Genomic DNA, 16,604 nt, shown 5'->3' with positions numbered 1-16,604 from the left:
TGGCGAGTGAATTAATTTTTCCAGAAAAAAAAACTCGAAAATCCCGCAGTGTTTTGTTTTATTTTCACTGCCTTGATAAATAAAAACCACTTTGTTCGTTGATGCTTAAAAACTCAAGTCGGGATGCATCTCAAATTCTATTTAGAACTAAATTCTTGCCTTTGACGCGTCTTTGGCGTGGTTTGCCAGTTGCAGCTCGAACTCCTTCGCCCTCTGATTCATCCTCGTCTTCACCTTCTTCAGTTTCTTCTTCATACTCTCCAATCTCTCCTGCTGCTGCTTCTGCTTCTCGGCCAATAAATCTTTCGATGCACTGCACTGTTCGTTCTCTTTTTGATTAGACACTATATCGCCAATGTACTTGTAATTTAATCTCTCCTAAACGCAACAGGGCTTCTACTTGCAGGCGTCTCTCTTTCTTTAAAACCACACAAAAAACAGACCTTCTTTCGAAAAACTTCAGCAGTAATTATTACTTATTTATTTTTCGCATTTTACAGCTGCTTTTCTAAGGTTTGCAGATCGACTGGAATGCAGTTCAAAGGGAGGGTTCTCATGCTTGAAGGACCGAATGCTTGAAAAATTTCAACCAATCAAAATCGCAGAGATATTCTATTGGCTAAATGCCTTTCTCCCAAAATCGAAGTCAAAATTAACAGAAAACGTATTAAATGAGTGGAAAATAATCAAAAACATTACAAATTGTGGGTAACAACCGCAATACTATTCAGATAATCATCAAGATTAATGAGGTCAAAGTCATAAGAATTTTTCAGTCTTGAAAACTCATCTGCTTATTATGTAATCGGTCAATATTAACACTAATGGCCTGGATTTATTTTCTTACTTTCGCTTATTTTCGCGATTTACTTTGAGACTTTGAATACTCAATTCTGATTGGCTGAAAGTAAGCTAAAATTAGTTTCAAGCATTCGGTCCTTCAAGCATGAGGGACGCCACCCAGTTCAAACTTACAGCTTCCTGCTCTGTGATTGGCTCTGATCTGTTCAACTCTTTTCCCATGGCCTCCAGATGTCTCTTTCCTCTCTGGTGACTCAACAAGTGCACCTCACTCTTCAGCTGATGAAAACAATACAAAATATGGATCTACCACCATATTGTACCTACGAAAGAATCTCCCCCCACCCCTTCTTGAAAGGGGCAGATTGTTAAGTAGATCCCAAAATATAGCCGACATCTTTATTGAACTCAAGAAAACCGAAACAAAAAAATTATAAGTTTGCTGAAATCTTTTTTTATTATGAAAGCGTAAATTTGAAAGGCGATCAAGAGTCCAGCCGATCGAGAAAAATGATCGTTAAAAGCAGCGCCTTCTTCACATCTTCGTTCACTGTCTTTTACAAGTCTTCGTTCAAAAGAAAATAAGAACCACCACAAAAACTGTACTTTGACAAATAACAGCAAAACAGTTATTTCGTAATTATTAAATTCGTTAAAATCTTTACCCTCTGAACATTCTATTCTACTAGCAACAGGCTGCTTCTGTGATTTACAGCATTTTCACGATAGCTTTATTGAACTTTCGGATTTCTTTGACTATTTCCTTCCACCTCCCCAAAAAACTAGTCGCGAAGGCGGAAATAAATAAAGAGAACTTACTTGCACGTTGCACAGGTAACACATCTTCTGTGTAGCATATAGTTCCATAGAGGGGGGTGCATTCACGCCATTGGGCAAAACAGTCGACCCTGAACTCCCTGCTGAAGAAGAAGAAACATAGCTATTGCTGCTCTTCTCGTTATTAGTGACATCTGAGACCTTCTGTTGTTGTTGGGTTTGTTGTTGTCCTGTGCCACTGACAAGACTAGTGCCATCACTGCTTCCGTTGATTGGTGTTACACTCGGCCCATAGGCTAGTTCGGCCGCTCTCTGCTGTCGCTCGCTGAGAAGCTGTTTGTATCTGCCAAAACACAGTTACAGTCAGTTTACCATACTAACAACCAATGCCAACAAACAGCTGGAAAACTGTTCATCAACTTCCAATTAATTAAGAATAACTTTCGAATTTTACAGAAAAATGTACATCACCTTAAACGTGTTTGAATTTGGTGAATCTTCTCTCTTTCAAAAGTTTTGGATGAACCTAAGCCATATTGGTTTAGACATTGAACCAAAGCGTAACTTTTTATTTACTTTTTCCAATTTATTTTCTGGTTATTTTTTACCAGAAAATTAAGATTACATTTTTTCAAGTCAAACGTGCTATTTAAGAGCGCCAAGGTCACTTCAAACACCGAGAGCAATTAATGAAGTGTTTACTGGAGATGGTAGCAATTTTGCAATAACACAAAACAATAGCACGGACCATTCAGCTACAATGATTCATCAAATCAAAGCCAGCTACTTTTAGAAATATTAGAAATTGGATCTGATGACGCTAAATTGCATGTTGATTTTCTCTACGGAGGAAAATTTAGACGCCCGGAGAGCAGCACAACTTGGCACATCGAAGGAATTTTTAAATCGTGCCCCACAATCTTCAAACATAGCCAACTGACAGTTGGAAAAGAGTAATGAACGCATGAAAACTAAAAAATTGTGACGATAATTTTCGAGCTTTAGAAGAGCTGAACGAGTTGAAACCTTGCCGGAAGACCCCAAAACTTCTGTTAAATTGTTGAAAGGCGTCGATATATGCCCTACATTCAGTCTTACCACATTATCGAAGGCTATTTTTCATATTTTGCAAAAGGCAATTGCAGAAAAAATAAGGAGCTCAATTTAGCCCCCTTTAACGATCCGATCCGACTTCTAGAGAAAAAGCTCACTGTGCAGACAGTTGTTCCCGAAAACGATTTAGCGAAAATTCTCCAGTTACTCCAGATGAGAAGTATTCGAAAGGATATGGACCTTTCTCGTACAAAATGTCGTGTATAAACGCCAGGTACCTTCCTACTCCCTCCCAGACCTGTTAAAAGAATTTGAGTGGCCGCAAAATCAAAATCCAAACAATTCAGTGGACAAGAATAAGCTTGTGTGAATAAGATCCGGAGAAGGCATCAAAAACAGTAACATACAGTCAAATACAGTAAAACATGAGAAGTTGATAAACTAAAAAAACTATCAGAACAACTGAATTACCAATATACTGCAAGGATTAGCTTTTAACTTTGATTTCTGATAGATTTGTTTCCTTTTACGTCAAATGAGCTTTAATTTATTTCTTTTAATTGTTCAATATCAAAGAAAACATTGATACGAATATGAACTGTCACTTAATGAAAATCGTCGCTTGTTAAGAGTTGTCGCCTTTTACAAAATTACCAACTGTCGCATGTTACGAGTAATCGCTTGATATGAATTTTCCACAACCATTACAAATATTTTATTGTGAGAATGAAGTATAAAACTTTTTAAAAAAAATCAATTTACTTGTTATTAAACAAAAAAAATCAAGTTTACAATCCCTCCAAAAAGAGTCGATCAACCCAGTCTTCCATCATCATAATTTGAAAGATTGTCAAAGCTTTTATTTAAAAGCTCATTCATAAGGGAACACACTGTTTCTAAAAGAGTCTCCGAGCAACTTACATTTACATTCTACCCCAAGGCCACTTTATGGGGAAGTAATCTCAATCCAATTAAAAGGTTGGTGTTGATTGACTGACCTGGCATGGGAGTGGTGTTGTTTCTCCTGAAGTCTCTTCACCAGTCCCTCCACCGCATCTCTCTCCCGCTCCACCACCAGCGCCATCTTCTTCTCCCGCTCCCTAACACAAACATACATCACATGTACAACAAAGCGGATCCTGTTTAGAAGCACTGTCCTCCCTTTCATCGGGGACAACTTCAACGGTTAAGCATTTAACGAATTTTGCGCCATGCAGCGATTCTTCTCCCTATTGCAATAGGTTGGGGGGGGGGGGCAGTTAACAAGATAGGCGATACGACAAGATATCGATATTCGTCGGCTGGTAAAAAAATACTTCGAATGAAAATTACCCCGAGCATATATATTCACTCATTATCTACAGTCCGAATACTGAACAACACATCTTACAATTAGACAACAACCAGGAGTTTATTTTTTTTACAAAATTTTTTCTGCAACCAACTTTCTGTAAACTTTTAACAGCTGGCACCGGCTGCAATACCCTTGTTCATCGCGAGGGTAATAAAAGGCTCGAAAGATGATTTTCTGTATCGTTCATTTCAAACATACTTTCAAAAATACCAAGCAGCAATTTTCTTTATTTGCTACCTGTCCTACCCACTGGGAGGGGCCAGGATGGCCACTTGGTATCTTTTTAGATACTGGTATCTAAAAGTCACTATTTGGTATCTTTTTTTACGTAAGTATCTATTTTCAGACGTGAATGGGAAAGTGCAGGGCAACCAGGACTCTCGTGAGTGGCTTCTCCTGGGCAAGACTTGTGGACGGCGAAGACGAGTTTGTGGAATGTCAGTTGGACAAAAAACGAATCAATATCAGCAATGGGCGATCTCGACTGACGCAACACGAAAACTCAGATGTCCATAAGTGAGTGAACTCTTGTCTTGACTGGTATGATAAAAAACAAAGCAAGTCGTTTGTGTTTACACATCAACAGATTTCTAGTATTTGACTGTTTAGGTCGAAAGTAGCAGCTCTCAATCGGCAGCCAACTTTGCAGGCATCGCTTGTGCAACATTGTGATGTCCAAACGGGAACTCGCAACGCGGTGGCATTGCACGTTTTGAGTCTTGTTTTGAATAAACAGACATTTCGGGTTCATCATTCACGTCTCTCAACTGCGGAAAAACCAAAGCCAGTTATATTGCAGTACATGCACTAGCTCCTTACGCCCGAGAGCAGTTTCGGAACCTATACAGCGGTAAACTTTTTGGGCTGCACGTCGATGAAACAACTTATAATAGAAAATCGCGTTTGGAGTTCTGGATTGTTCATTTTGCGGATGGTACGCGTTTTTGCCGGTACATGACAACAATTGAGCTCGACGTTTCGCTGAATATCGAAGAGTTTCTGAGGAATACGTCGTCGGCGAAAACTTTAGACGACGTTAAGCTTCAAGATGACGAGTTCTCAGCAAACTGTCTAATCTGACTGCAGAACAGGAAAATGGCATTGTCAAGCAGTGGAACACTCATAACGAGTTTCAGTTGAACGAGCTTCTCAAGCGGTTTTTGCCATTCCTGAAATGTACACTGACGAGATATTGTTATGTATTGTTCATTCCGTTAACAGATTTCACTGATAAGAAAATCAAACATTTGGACAACTTGTCTATGTATTTGCATTTATCTTGCTCCGCCGTTCTTGACGCTTTCACAGCTTACAAGTTCAGCTGCGACAACCAATCTGCCGATTTGCGCTTTTCGTATCTGACGGGAAAGTTGGACGCGTTCTCAGAACTCCGAACGTTAGTTGAATCTGTTATGATTGTTTGTGGGCACAACATGGTTGTTGAGTCTGGCTTCTCGGCAATGAAAGTGACAGAGACAGAGTATACGAACGCGTTAACTTCCGAGGTTTATGACGCTCTACGAATAATCCAAGAGTTTTGGGACCGGGACAGTTTCGAAACGTATGTTGTACCCGCTGAGTTGCATCAACTAATCAAAATATCATCGAAAGCTTACAAAGATTTGACGAAATCAAAAAATGCGGCAAACACCAGAAAAAGAGCGTACGCGGACGACCTTAGATCGGAGCTACAGGTGTTCAAGCGCAGAACGCCAGGAGCAGTGCAGAAAGACATTTCTTCTACCAACGATGAGCTCAAAAAAGCAAAAGAGCTGGTCGAGCATCTGGAAAAGAAGAAATCCAAGCTTGAAGCTGACCGCGATTCAGTTGCTGTTTCGTTTGTTAATCAACTGTAAAAAATTAAATTTTGCAGTCATTTGTTTTCAACAGGTTTTAGCGGTGTCTGAAAGTGTCTTTTTTTAAAGCAAAATTTAACTTGGTTACTTTTTGGTATCTTTTTCAGGAATATGAATGAGGTATCTTTTTTATTCCCAACCAAGTGGCCACCCTGGGAGGGGCGTGTCATCCATTTTGCTGAACCCGTTACCTACTCGAGGCGGCGGATGAGAGCGGGAAACCACCAACTGGGACCGAAGTAGGGATCGAACGCCGGACCCTCGTGTTACGAGCCAGGTAGAAATGACGGCAGCTAGTATCACGGCCCCTAGCCAGTTAGCAATGAATGGGTTCATGATGATTACTTAACGAGGAATTGCACACAGGAAAGGAGCTGAACTTGGCATTACACAAGCAAAAGGAAACAGCAAGAGGATTTGTTAAAATAGAGGAAAAAAGCCTTGAAAAAAACCTTACAAAACAAAAGCTTCTGACGACTACGTGATTCGATCCAAGGGCTTCCAGATTTGAGCAATTTTTTCACCGAAGGAACAGCATTGCTTTTTTGTTGTAAATACTAGGCAAGATTTTGTGATAAATACTTTGCAACAGTGAATGCGCTCTAAGTAAGCGGTCAAATCCTATGCTGCCAAATAACTAAACACAGAGACAACTTTGCAACTATGCAATGACTTAATCGACTTCAATTGGAAAGTGAACTGGTGTATTAATACAAGCTACGTGAGCTCCCCATGTGTAGACAGAAATTAGCTGCCACAAAAATACTCAAAAACAGCACCAACTAATTATAAGTTGAAAAATCAGTTACAGTTCAGATATTTCGACACCATTCATTGCTACAAAAAATGAAAAGATGGGAGATAAGTACGGCACAACTGAACTTTAAGGCAAGCACCCCCAAATTTGAGGAGCTCAAAAACAGCTAGTAGGTGGATGTGGCGTGGTATCAAATTTAGTCGCTGTAATTTATCTGCTTGAATGATATTATCGAAGTTGCTGTGACCAAAACACAAGCATGCATAATCGGTTGTTTTACAAGCTACCTAGCGATTTACAGACAACGCATGAAGTAAAACTTGGGCCAAAAGATGTTGCCACACCCCCTCAAACTATCACGCTCTTACTTCCAAGGCGAATGCATAAGCGCAATCACCTTCCTGTTATTTATAGTTCTTTCATAGCCCAAGAAATTATGATCTTTTTAAGCCAACTAAAACACGCGTATCGTCGCATCACCACATATCAAACACTATTACATCCATTCAAATTTAAACGCTTCAAACTGCTAATTGTTTATTTCACACTGTCTGATTTGGAAGCCACACAACAGCAATCATTCTTTTGTAAGCGAACAGGTGGAAATATGCGATCGGAACATCTCACTCAAATCATTACAGACGATTCAATATCTCTAAAATTATTCAAGCTAACGCTGCATTCTTTAATCAGACTATAATGTCAGCATCCGAATGATCCCACATTCAAGTTTTGCGATTTCTTTACATTTATGAAAAACTGAACTTGATCTCTTTACATTTATCTCTTTACATTCATGATTTCTTTGCGTATATCAAAAAGTGAAAGTGATCACCATCAAGTCAAGTTTTGAAGCGTATTGATTCAATTTCACAATTGAGATGAACCTTCTTGCACCTCCAAATCACAGCAATTTTCCTTCGATTCGAAGGAGTAGCATTTTGGACGCCCAATCGAAACAAATGGACAAAATCTTAGTAAGTACCGGACCTACACTATTGGTGAACAGAGATCAGAATATTCCGACCATAGACTGCACATTTCCGTCAACATCTGCGATTCAAGAAACATCCGATTCCGCAGACCATTCTCGAAATGAAGAAGCTACAACGAACAAAACGAACAAACAAACATATAATGACCATGACAACTTATCTGGAAATCAGCTGGAGGAATTACCCGAATACAAAAACCTCAAGGTTTGCTCTCAGAGTTAGAAACTGAATGTTTTTAGACCAACAATGATTCTAAGACTGCCTTCCGCAGGGTCTTCTTTTTGGGACTATTTCTATCTCCTTTGGTGTTCTTATACAGCAGCCATTTCGCATCGACCAACCCTAACAATTTGTTTAAAGGCGTCAAAATACACGAATTTTGCAGGGTAGGGCTCGCTGAAAAACATCCAAACGTTCTGGTCAAAAACTACTCAACACCCTTTTTCGCAGATTTATATTATGGATGGTAAAAAGACCCATGGAATTCAAAGACCAAAAATACTTTTAAAACGCAGAGGCGAAGCGGAGCTTTGCATAACTTGCGATAAAACAAGCATAAAAAAACATTAGAAGTACAAAAAAAAACGAAATATGAGGGAAAAAAACTAGTTCTAATAAGAACTTCGTTTGTCTCGATAAAATTTCAGTCTAGGCAAGCATGCCAAGTAAAACATTTCAAATTTAAGTTAGCATCGGAACAAAACTGACGAGGCGGAAACAAAGCCGAAAATTTTTGAAAAGACACCAGTTGAGCCAAAAAAGTTGATTGTGTAAAAAAAGTTTCTAGTCCCCTAAAAACACAATGAACACAATTGCAACTATAATGAACATAGCCAACTTGACAGTTGAAAAAAAATGAACGCAAAAAAAATAGATGGCTTTAAACCTCTTTGAATTTCTAAAACAATTTATAACAGAGAGGCGAAGCTGCGCTTCGCAAACACTTGCGAGAACACGACCAAAAGCAGATCTATCAAGTAAAATAAGAAAAAGTAGAAATAAGCCTCGAATTAGCAAAAACTCGGCTAAGTGTAGGATTTGACTGTGCGATCTTGCAACGTTGTGTCTCACGCACTAACCACTAGGCCACAGATGCTTAAATCCCCCAAAAAAACAGGCACTAATCAACAAGCCACAAATGCTAATAAATTGCCAATTCGATAACGCAAAAGGGGTAGCAAATTCAAAAAGACACAATTTTCCATGTAATAAATTGGAAAGCATAAAGCCAAACTATGTATAAATTATGCTTTTAAAAAAACTGCGAGATACAGTGAAATGGAAAATTTCTGAAATCGAGCTTTTTATCAACTACTGCTGTTTGAAACAATTAATTTTGTTCGATTCATTTGATGAAATAACACAGAGTCGAAGTTGTTCTTCGCATACACAAGCAAAAATATGACTGATATCGCTACTGAGAAAAACTGAATGAGTAAAACTTTGGGTCTATAAAACTTCTGAAGCTACGCACGGCAATTATGAGTCTACAAAAATGCTAAGTGACGCAAGCTTATTATGAAGCATTAGCAGTACCAGTCAATTTGAAAAAAAAAATACAAACTAACATGCCTCAATTTATAGAGCGAACGCATTTTAACTAATAAACGAAAAAGTTCATTAGAAAGATCCAAACCCGTCCATGTTTAACACTTCTTATTTTGTTGCGGGTCTCCTTCCCTTCTACGCAACAGACCCATGATACCTTGAAGCTAAAGTGCTATATATATAATATAATAGTCTGTGTTCATATCCTTTGTCTGTATTTAACAGCTGGTTATTGATCTTATGCACATACTCCATCAAAAGGACACTAATATTTACGACTTAGGTTGGAAAGAAAAGAGAGTTCATCCTGTCATACAAGCTTTGCTTGTGTAAAAAAAAATAAAAATTTAACTTATTAAAAGAAAAAAATTCAAGTTCCCATGGAACTACTTTGAACATCACTCACACTTGCAACTACAATGAAAGTTGCTTACAAAACAAGCAAAATCCATGATGTGGCAACTACGCCGACAAAACTTGAGCAGAAAAACGAAAATCCGACAAATCAATTTTAACCGGAACATGTATACTGAAAATTGCATACATACTGAAAAAACAAGGTCAGACCGGGACTCAAACCCTTAACCATAGGATGCAAAGGCAACGGCGTTACTAGAGGGAACAAAACTGGAAACCAAATGCTAAATCACATGTGACATACTGTTACTGCAGCCTACCGTTTCAAAAGTCGGTTTTTTATTTGCGAATTAGGTTGGAAAAGAGAAGGTTCGTACTAATACACTCACTTCTTGTTGATAAAACTAACCCAATGAGAGAAAACTGGATCATTGAATTAAGTTTTCATTCCGCTGGGAAATCTGATGATTAAATTCCATTTTCACAATTAGAATTCAATCACATTTTTCGATTTTGCCTTCCGTTTACCAAAGGAAATGAACTGATTTTGAAAAAAAATCAAAAGTCAAACCGCGAAAAAGTAAATTACCTGAACAAATTTTAACACTTCCGAAAAACCAAAAAAAAAACAATCATCGCCAGCTATATAAGAGTCTGAACTACGTTCATCGAATTAGAAAAACAGTCATGGTCTCGGATTCGAACGATTGATCCTTCGCGACATAGCCCCGCTTTTTACCAACACACTACTGGACCCACATTTTTGAAAATTTCTTTCATTAATAAAGCAAGCTATCAAATGATTCTGTTAAAATAATTGTTAACTAGAAAAACAGACTATATTCCAGTTTGATAACGCTTGCTTATCGCAAGCGTAAGCATCCTTTTGAAAAGCTCATGTTCGACTCTAGATTTGTTTTACGCGAACGCGCAACAGAAACTGATCTAAAATTGCAAAGTTGATTAATTTCCTAATATTACATGTAAGTACTGTTATAACCAAGTTAAACCCCACTTTCTCTCATCTGAAGGAAGTTTTCAACAGCGATTTCCGACATAAAATTTTTTTTAACAATTGGTTTGACCAATTGATTTAAAAAATAGTTTGTTAAACTGATTTAACCAATAACTAATTGGATGAACCAATTTGGTTAAACACAGTTCATATCTAACCAATTATTATTGGCTCATATATAAGCTTTTCAGGAGTGTATTCTGAACCTAAGCAAGGCCAAGGAATCGTTTTAGTCCACGCCACCGCGAACCTTTACCCAGTCTTGCTCCATCGATCGATAATTAACAATTTGATTGATAACGTCCGACAAAATTCGCGAGCCCACTATGACTAAGAAATTGCATCATTTACGATAAGTTTGAGAGTAATTGTAATTCGTTTTATCACTGTTTAAAGGCAAAATTGGCCACACCGATTTGGTTAAATTTTTTAAAATTGGTTTATGATACTTGAAAATTACTTCAAAAAAATGTTGTCCAAATTTTATCCCTCTTGCTAAATGCTGTCTGACTATTACACTAGAATTTCTTATCTTTCAAATAAATTTTCTTTTTTCGGTTAACTCTTGCGTAAAACATAACAATACTTTGAGCAGTGTACCAAGCAACGAATTACATTCAATCAGATTTCAGTACACGAATACAAAAGCCACTTTCCCAAATTTTTCCAGATCAAGGCGGTTTCCCAGGTCCTAGTGGACAAATCCCATCGTAGAAAAAGCTCTCTCTAACCCTGCTTTATGTGAAATGAGTCAGTTTGAACAGTAGTAAATAAATAACACGACTGGTTACATAACGCTAAAAAACAGTGTTATTCACAGGATTGTTAATAACAATGCAACCCTGGTACTAAGTGTGTTGTTTTGCACAGAAATAAGCATGAGTTGGTATCTCGTATGTTTCACGCAGGAGTATGCGATCGGCATGAACAGACTGTTGGAGCATAGGAGGAGGAGTATATTTTCATCTGGTGATGATTGGGGTCCCTCCATCACCACCATGATCAACACCAAGATCAGAAGCAAGAGGTTCAAACAACTCATAGTGGGAGAGCCAGCCTCGCACACACCTAATGCCTCCAGGGAGTTCCGCAAGGCCCTCGACCGACACAACGCATTCGGTAACCAGTTCACTGGGAGAACCATTAAGGCCTATGATCTAACGAACAACAATAAGCAACATTAAAAATCAACAAACAAAAAAACATAGCCAACAGACAGAGGCAGTATTTGCCTTCCTTTCAGAAAATAAATTTGAACTGAACTTAAAAAAGTTGAAAGTCAAACCACAAAAGATCAAATTTGAGCGTGAACAACTTGTAAGTCTTTCTCCAGAAATAAAAAGAAAAACACAACTCGATCTAAGCAAGTTCACAACGTTCATTGCTTCTTAATAATCATTTAAATGACTCTGTATCTGTTTATCGATTTATACAATAATGTGCCGCCCGGCCAATAAGAGCAATTGTTTTTTTTAGATAGTCCGCGAAAGCTGAAGAAGAGTACTAGCAGAGACACAATTGATTCATCACGATCGAGGAATATTTCAAGATACCGAAGTATGAGTTTCACAATATTTTTTTTCAACGAATCATAATGCACCCGAAAAAGCATACAATTATACTCGTTAAAAAATAGCTTATTCAACCATTAAGTTCCAGATTCATTATCCTATTTTAGTGGGAAGCTTCAGTCCTCGAAGAACTCTTTTAAAAGTTCCGATGTCACCCGAGAAACAAAATCTTTCGAGTAAACCAAAGCAGAAAAGCGGAGGATTCGCCATTCAAGAAGTAGAACGTGCAAATTCGGATGCTTTTAAGACTGTCCCCGAAGATCCCAATCGGATGCAAGATCCAAACTCTCCCATGAAACACCGACTCAAACTTGCCGGTCAATTGTCCAAAATTAGAGTAAGCGACCATGCGGTGAAAGAAGACACTGAAACTTCCCAAGGAAAGACGAGGCAGGAATCGCCACATGGACAAAGAGGTGAGAACTGCAGCAACGGTGAATCTCCGAGAAGAGAATATCCGGACATCAACATGCGAGGTGTGAACAAGAATGTTCGCTTCAGGGGAGCAGGCCTGGGCAGCAGCAGAGCGGGATCGGAGACGGCAAGAAGATCTGCTAGAAGGGAATGGCAGGAAGGTATTATGAGAACCATAATAAACAGAAGAATTTTAATCAAAAGGGAGAAACCGCACAATTTGGAAACTGACCTGCTCCTTATGCCATTGCAATATTATCAAAACTTTGATTGTTATTAGAAGAAGTAAGCCCTGCAAGAAATGAGTTACATAATTGACAAAAAGATCTAAATATGCTTAAATACCCGTCGCGAAACGCAAATTTTGAATAATAGATATGCTACGAAAGCTTGCGACAGCGTTCAACTACAGAAAAAATACCATGATGCTAATGATTAGGATCTCGAACAAAAATGCGAGTAATTTCTGTTTCTGCTAGCCATGGATGATCTTTAACTGGAGTACCTGAGTGAAAACAAGTTCTGCATAGCTAATTCATGAACACCTTTTAATGGATTTTTGTTGTTGCAGGAATGCAGATGAGCTCTGCGAACTCTTCCTCGTCCTCCTATCGCACCAAATTCAGCTCAGAGTGGGAGAGTGTATTGCCCAGTAGGGGTCTGGAGGCACACAGGGCCCACGAGTTGGTGAACAAACTAAGTGCCATTCAAGCTGCTCAGAAAGTCCACATCAACATCATGGGTGAATATGAGTTATCTGGTCACATTCAGAGGCTAATTTCACTTACTTTATTCAGAGTTGGAGTTAAAAACAAATGCCCTTTCAAGAAAGCGAAATCTTTAACGCCAAACTAGCTACTCAGACTTCGAAAAATATATATTTTTTTAACTTAGTTCACATAATGAATCGGTTTGCGAAAAAGTCGTTTCATACAGTAAGTCGGTTGGCAAAACTAAGTTTGTTATGCAAGCTATTCAAGCGATGAAACTTTGATACATTTCAAGTTATATCACGGAACAAATCGTTTCGTCAAAAGCTGAAGTTTTTTAAGCAAGCGTATCATCAACCAATGAAAATTTCAAAGTTTTCAAGCTATTTCAAAAAGAATGGGTTCGCAAAAAGTTTACGTTATTTCGAGCAAATTATTCAAAAAACGAAACTTTGAAATACTTCATGTTAATTTTTCAAAAAATGAATCAGTTGACAAATTTAAGATAAATTGAGCAAAAACTTCAACGGCTGAAACCGCTCGCGAGTCGGTTTGCGAAAAAGTTAAGTTATTTTACGCAAGATTTCGCAACAAAAAAAATTGAAAAAATTCTAGTTATTTATAAGAGAACACCGGCTCGCGAAATGTTGAAGTTACTTAAAGCAAGCTACTCAGTCAAAGAGTTTTTGAAATATTTCAAGTTCTTTCGTAGAACGAATCAATTCGAAGAAAAAGTTGTTTTGAGCAAACCATTTAAGCAATGAAAGTTTGCAATGTTTCAAATCATTTCACTTAATCATTCGAGGAGATTTGAAATAATTTAAGTTCTTTTATAGAGCGAATCGATGTGCTAATCAAGCGATGAAACTTTGCGATAATTAAATGTTTTCATAGCAAATTGGTAAACGAAAAGGTCAAATTTTCTAGACAAAGAGACCCCTTTTTAGTGTACAAAATGTGGATCGGTACTGTGGCCTTGAAATTGAATCACGTTCAAAAAACTTCTAAGATATTCCAGACTTGAGAATGTTAAAAGATCTGGAGCTTCAAATTGAAAATTCTAGAAAACTCTAAATTCAGAACATTCTAGCCTTTCTGAAACGCTATGCTCAATGATCACTCTTAGAGGACATTCTAGCCTTTCTGAAACGTTATGCTCAATGATCACTCTTAAGCCATTGCGCTTTATGGTATCTAAAACATGGTATAAATTTTTCTGTCAATCATTTAATACATAAGATGTACCTCTATTGGTTTTATTTTTTTTGGACATCGAAACTTTAACATTTGTTAACAACAATTTAAGCCACCTGAAATATATGACCAGATGACATAATTTAGTTTAGCTAAAAATTTTTAGCTTAAATAATATATAATTATAAAACACTTATTTTTCAAAGAGCAGTTCAAGTGAGATACAATTTGAGACGTGAAAAAAAACTGACGCAGGATGATGAAAAATTGCAACACTTTTTTTACGTAATACTAAATTCGACAGTATCAATTAAATACCGTAAAATTAACATTCGTTGCTGCTTTGCTGACGCAAACAGACAACTTGTTTGACACTAACCACTAGTTTCACCTAATGGTGCAAATAGACAAATTTGTTGTCAAGAAATTGATAACACCGAGTGCAAGTGTTGATAGACTAGCATTTTTGCAACTGATGGAATTTTTAAATAACTGATGGAATTTTTAAATCAATCTGAAAAATCAGCCCGCTTTTAGAGAACCAGAAACATATAATAGGGCCGGTGTGGGCGAACTTTTCAACTTTTCTGTTATACGGTCCTAAATTGTCAAACTGCTGATTGAGCGTGTTTTAATGCAAATATTTCGCTCTTGTAGAATTCGGTTATGTTACAAAACATCGTCAACTGTTGTAGGTAAGCTGTTTCAAGAAGAAGAGGTTCGCAAACTACGTCTGGCCGTCACTAGGAACGACCTTCTCCAGTTCCCCTTCTATTTTATTTACACTTAGCGCATAAATATTCAGTGATGCCCACTTAAGAAAAAATATCTATGAAATAAAACAACTAACGGGAGTCGCACAAATTGTATTTTCTAAGTTTAAAAAAGCCAGCATTAATACTAATTACAGACAGCAATTTAGAATTTGAAATTCTAGGAAAAGGAAAATCACCTAAGAGTAATTCTAGAGTGAAATCTAGGGAGATAAAATTCTAGGGAAAAGTAATACGAGGGAAGAGTAATATTCCGAGGGTGATGGTGGTAGGGGAACTGGAAAAGATCCTTGTGTATTCTCACTGCCCATCAGGTACCCTCCAGCTGTGCTGAATGTACTAGAGAGAGCAGAGGAGCGGATGAGGAGGAGGAACATCGCGATTGACTTGAGTCTCGCTAAGATAGAAGAGATGCGGGAGAAGAGAGAGAAGGCGTTTAACAACCCCTCCCTCATGGAATGTTGGGCTCCCTCTAGAGTCCTCTACAGCAAGTCACTACTTCCACCCACTTAGAAATCGAATCGATTCCAATCCGTAACCGAAGAGGAAATTGTCCAGAAAAAACCTGAGATCGCTTTTAAACGCAACTCCGATCATTCAGATGTTACAAGATAGTATACAGAGCTGTAGTGGAAGTTTTACTGAGCTCACACAATTAAAATAAACAGTCAATTTATTCGAATTCAAAAAAAGACATTACAGCAAAAAGTCAGTTTAACTTCCAAAAACTCTCGTGCTTTCCATATTTATGAAAAATTCTACTCAATTCGCTTCAACATCTAGAGCGTCAAACTGAGCCTAAATATTCATTTGATCTAAAAAGAATTGAACCTTTGTTCACAGAGGCGAAGCAGAGCTTCGTGCCATTTGCGATAGAGACTGAAGCAGAAAAAAAACAAGAATAACCCGTTGCTGTATAAGATGCACAAAATGATCCAACCAATCCCTTCTTCAAAGGAAATGAATGAATAATACTTCGAGTAACATGCAACACTTTTTGCTCCAACTTGCGAAGAAAGTACGGAAAATTATTGCTTGGGCTGGTTTTTTATTCAGTAAAATTTCGAATTTTCATTTAAGCGTTTTTGACGGAAGATTTTTCATACCTTCTGAAACATATTGTTGTATCGAGATCAAATGTAAACATAGCCAGCTGACAGTTGCAAATAGTAATGGACGCTAGTAAACAAAACAAACACTGACTTTGTTGAAAAAATCTAACTTTCGAATTTCAAAGAAAAAATAGATACCCTTTAAGCTCTTTGAAATTTATGATTGGCGTTTTTTGATAACATTAACCCACTCTGAGAGAACTGGATCAATAGATAAAGTTTTTGATCCGCTGGAAATCTTAAAATTAAAATCCACATTCTAAACTAGAAATCATTCACTTTTTTGCGCCTTGTTCACGTTCGTATTTGGAGAATGC

At 37.7% G+C, this 16,604-nt stretch overlaps 2 protein-coding genes across 2 annotated transcripts in view; one reads left to right on the top strand and one right to left on the bottom strand.

Moving 5' to 3' along the window:
• The window catches only part of LOC134854916 (S phase cyclin A-associated protein in the endoplasmic reticulum-like), an 88,649-nt gene that overhangs the window by 44,403 nt on the left and 27,642 nt on the right, over positions 1-16,604 (bottom strand). Inside the window, exons 14-17 of the mRNA XM_063871317.1 lie at positions 3,630-3,731; positions 1,621-1,921; positions 976-1,080; positions 160-378 (exon numbers count right to left, since the gene is read on the bottom strand). Of these exons, the coding sequence (XP_063727387.1) occupies positions 160-378; positions 976-1,080; positions 1,621-1,921; positions 3,630-3,731 (727 nt within the window). The remainder of the gene's footprint in view (positions 1-159; positions 379-975; positions 1,081-1,620; positions 1,922-3,629; positions 3,732-16,604) is intronic.
• LOC134854351 (uncharacterized) lies at positions 7,268-15,688 on the top strand. Its single transcript, XM_063870571.1, has 7 exons — positions 7,268-7,797; positions 11,422-11,632; positions 11,990-12,070; positions 12,192-12,659; positions 13,070-13,240; positions 15,098-15,164; positions 15,490-15,688. The coding sequence occupies exons 1-7, from the start codon at positions 7,480-7,482 to the stop codon at positions 15,686-15,688; spliced, it is 1,515 nt and encodes a 504-aa protein (XP_063726641.1). The 5' UTR covers positions 7,268-7,479.

The sequence above is a fragment of the Symsagittifera roscoffensis genome, chromosome 9 (assembly GCF_963678635.1).
Source record: "Symsagittifera roscoffensis chromosome 9, txSymRosc1.1, whole genome shotgun sequence".
Lineage (NCBI taxonomy): Eukaryota > Metazoa > Xenacoelomorpha > Acoela > Convolutidae > Symsagittifera > Symsagittifera roscoffensis.
The sequence above is the reverse complement of the archived record's forward strand: the minus strand, read 5'-3'. Positions and strand labels throughout refer to the sequence as shown.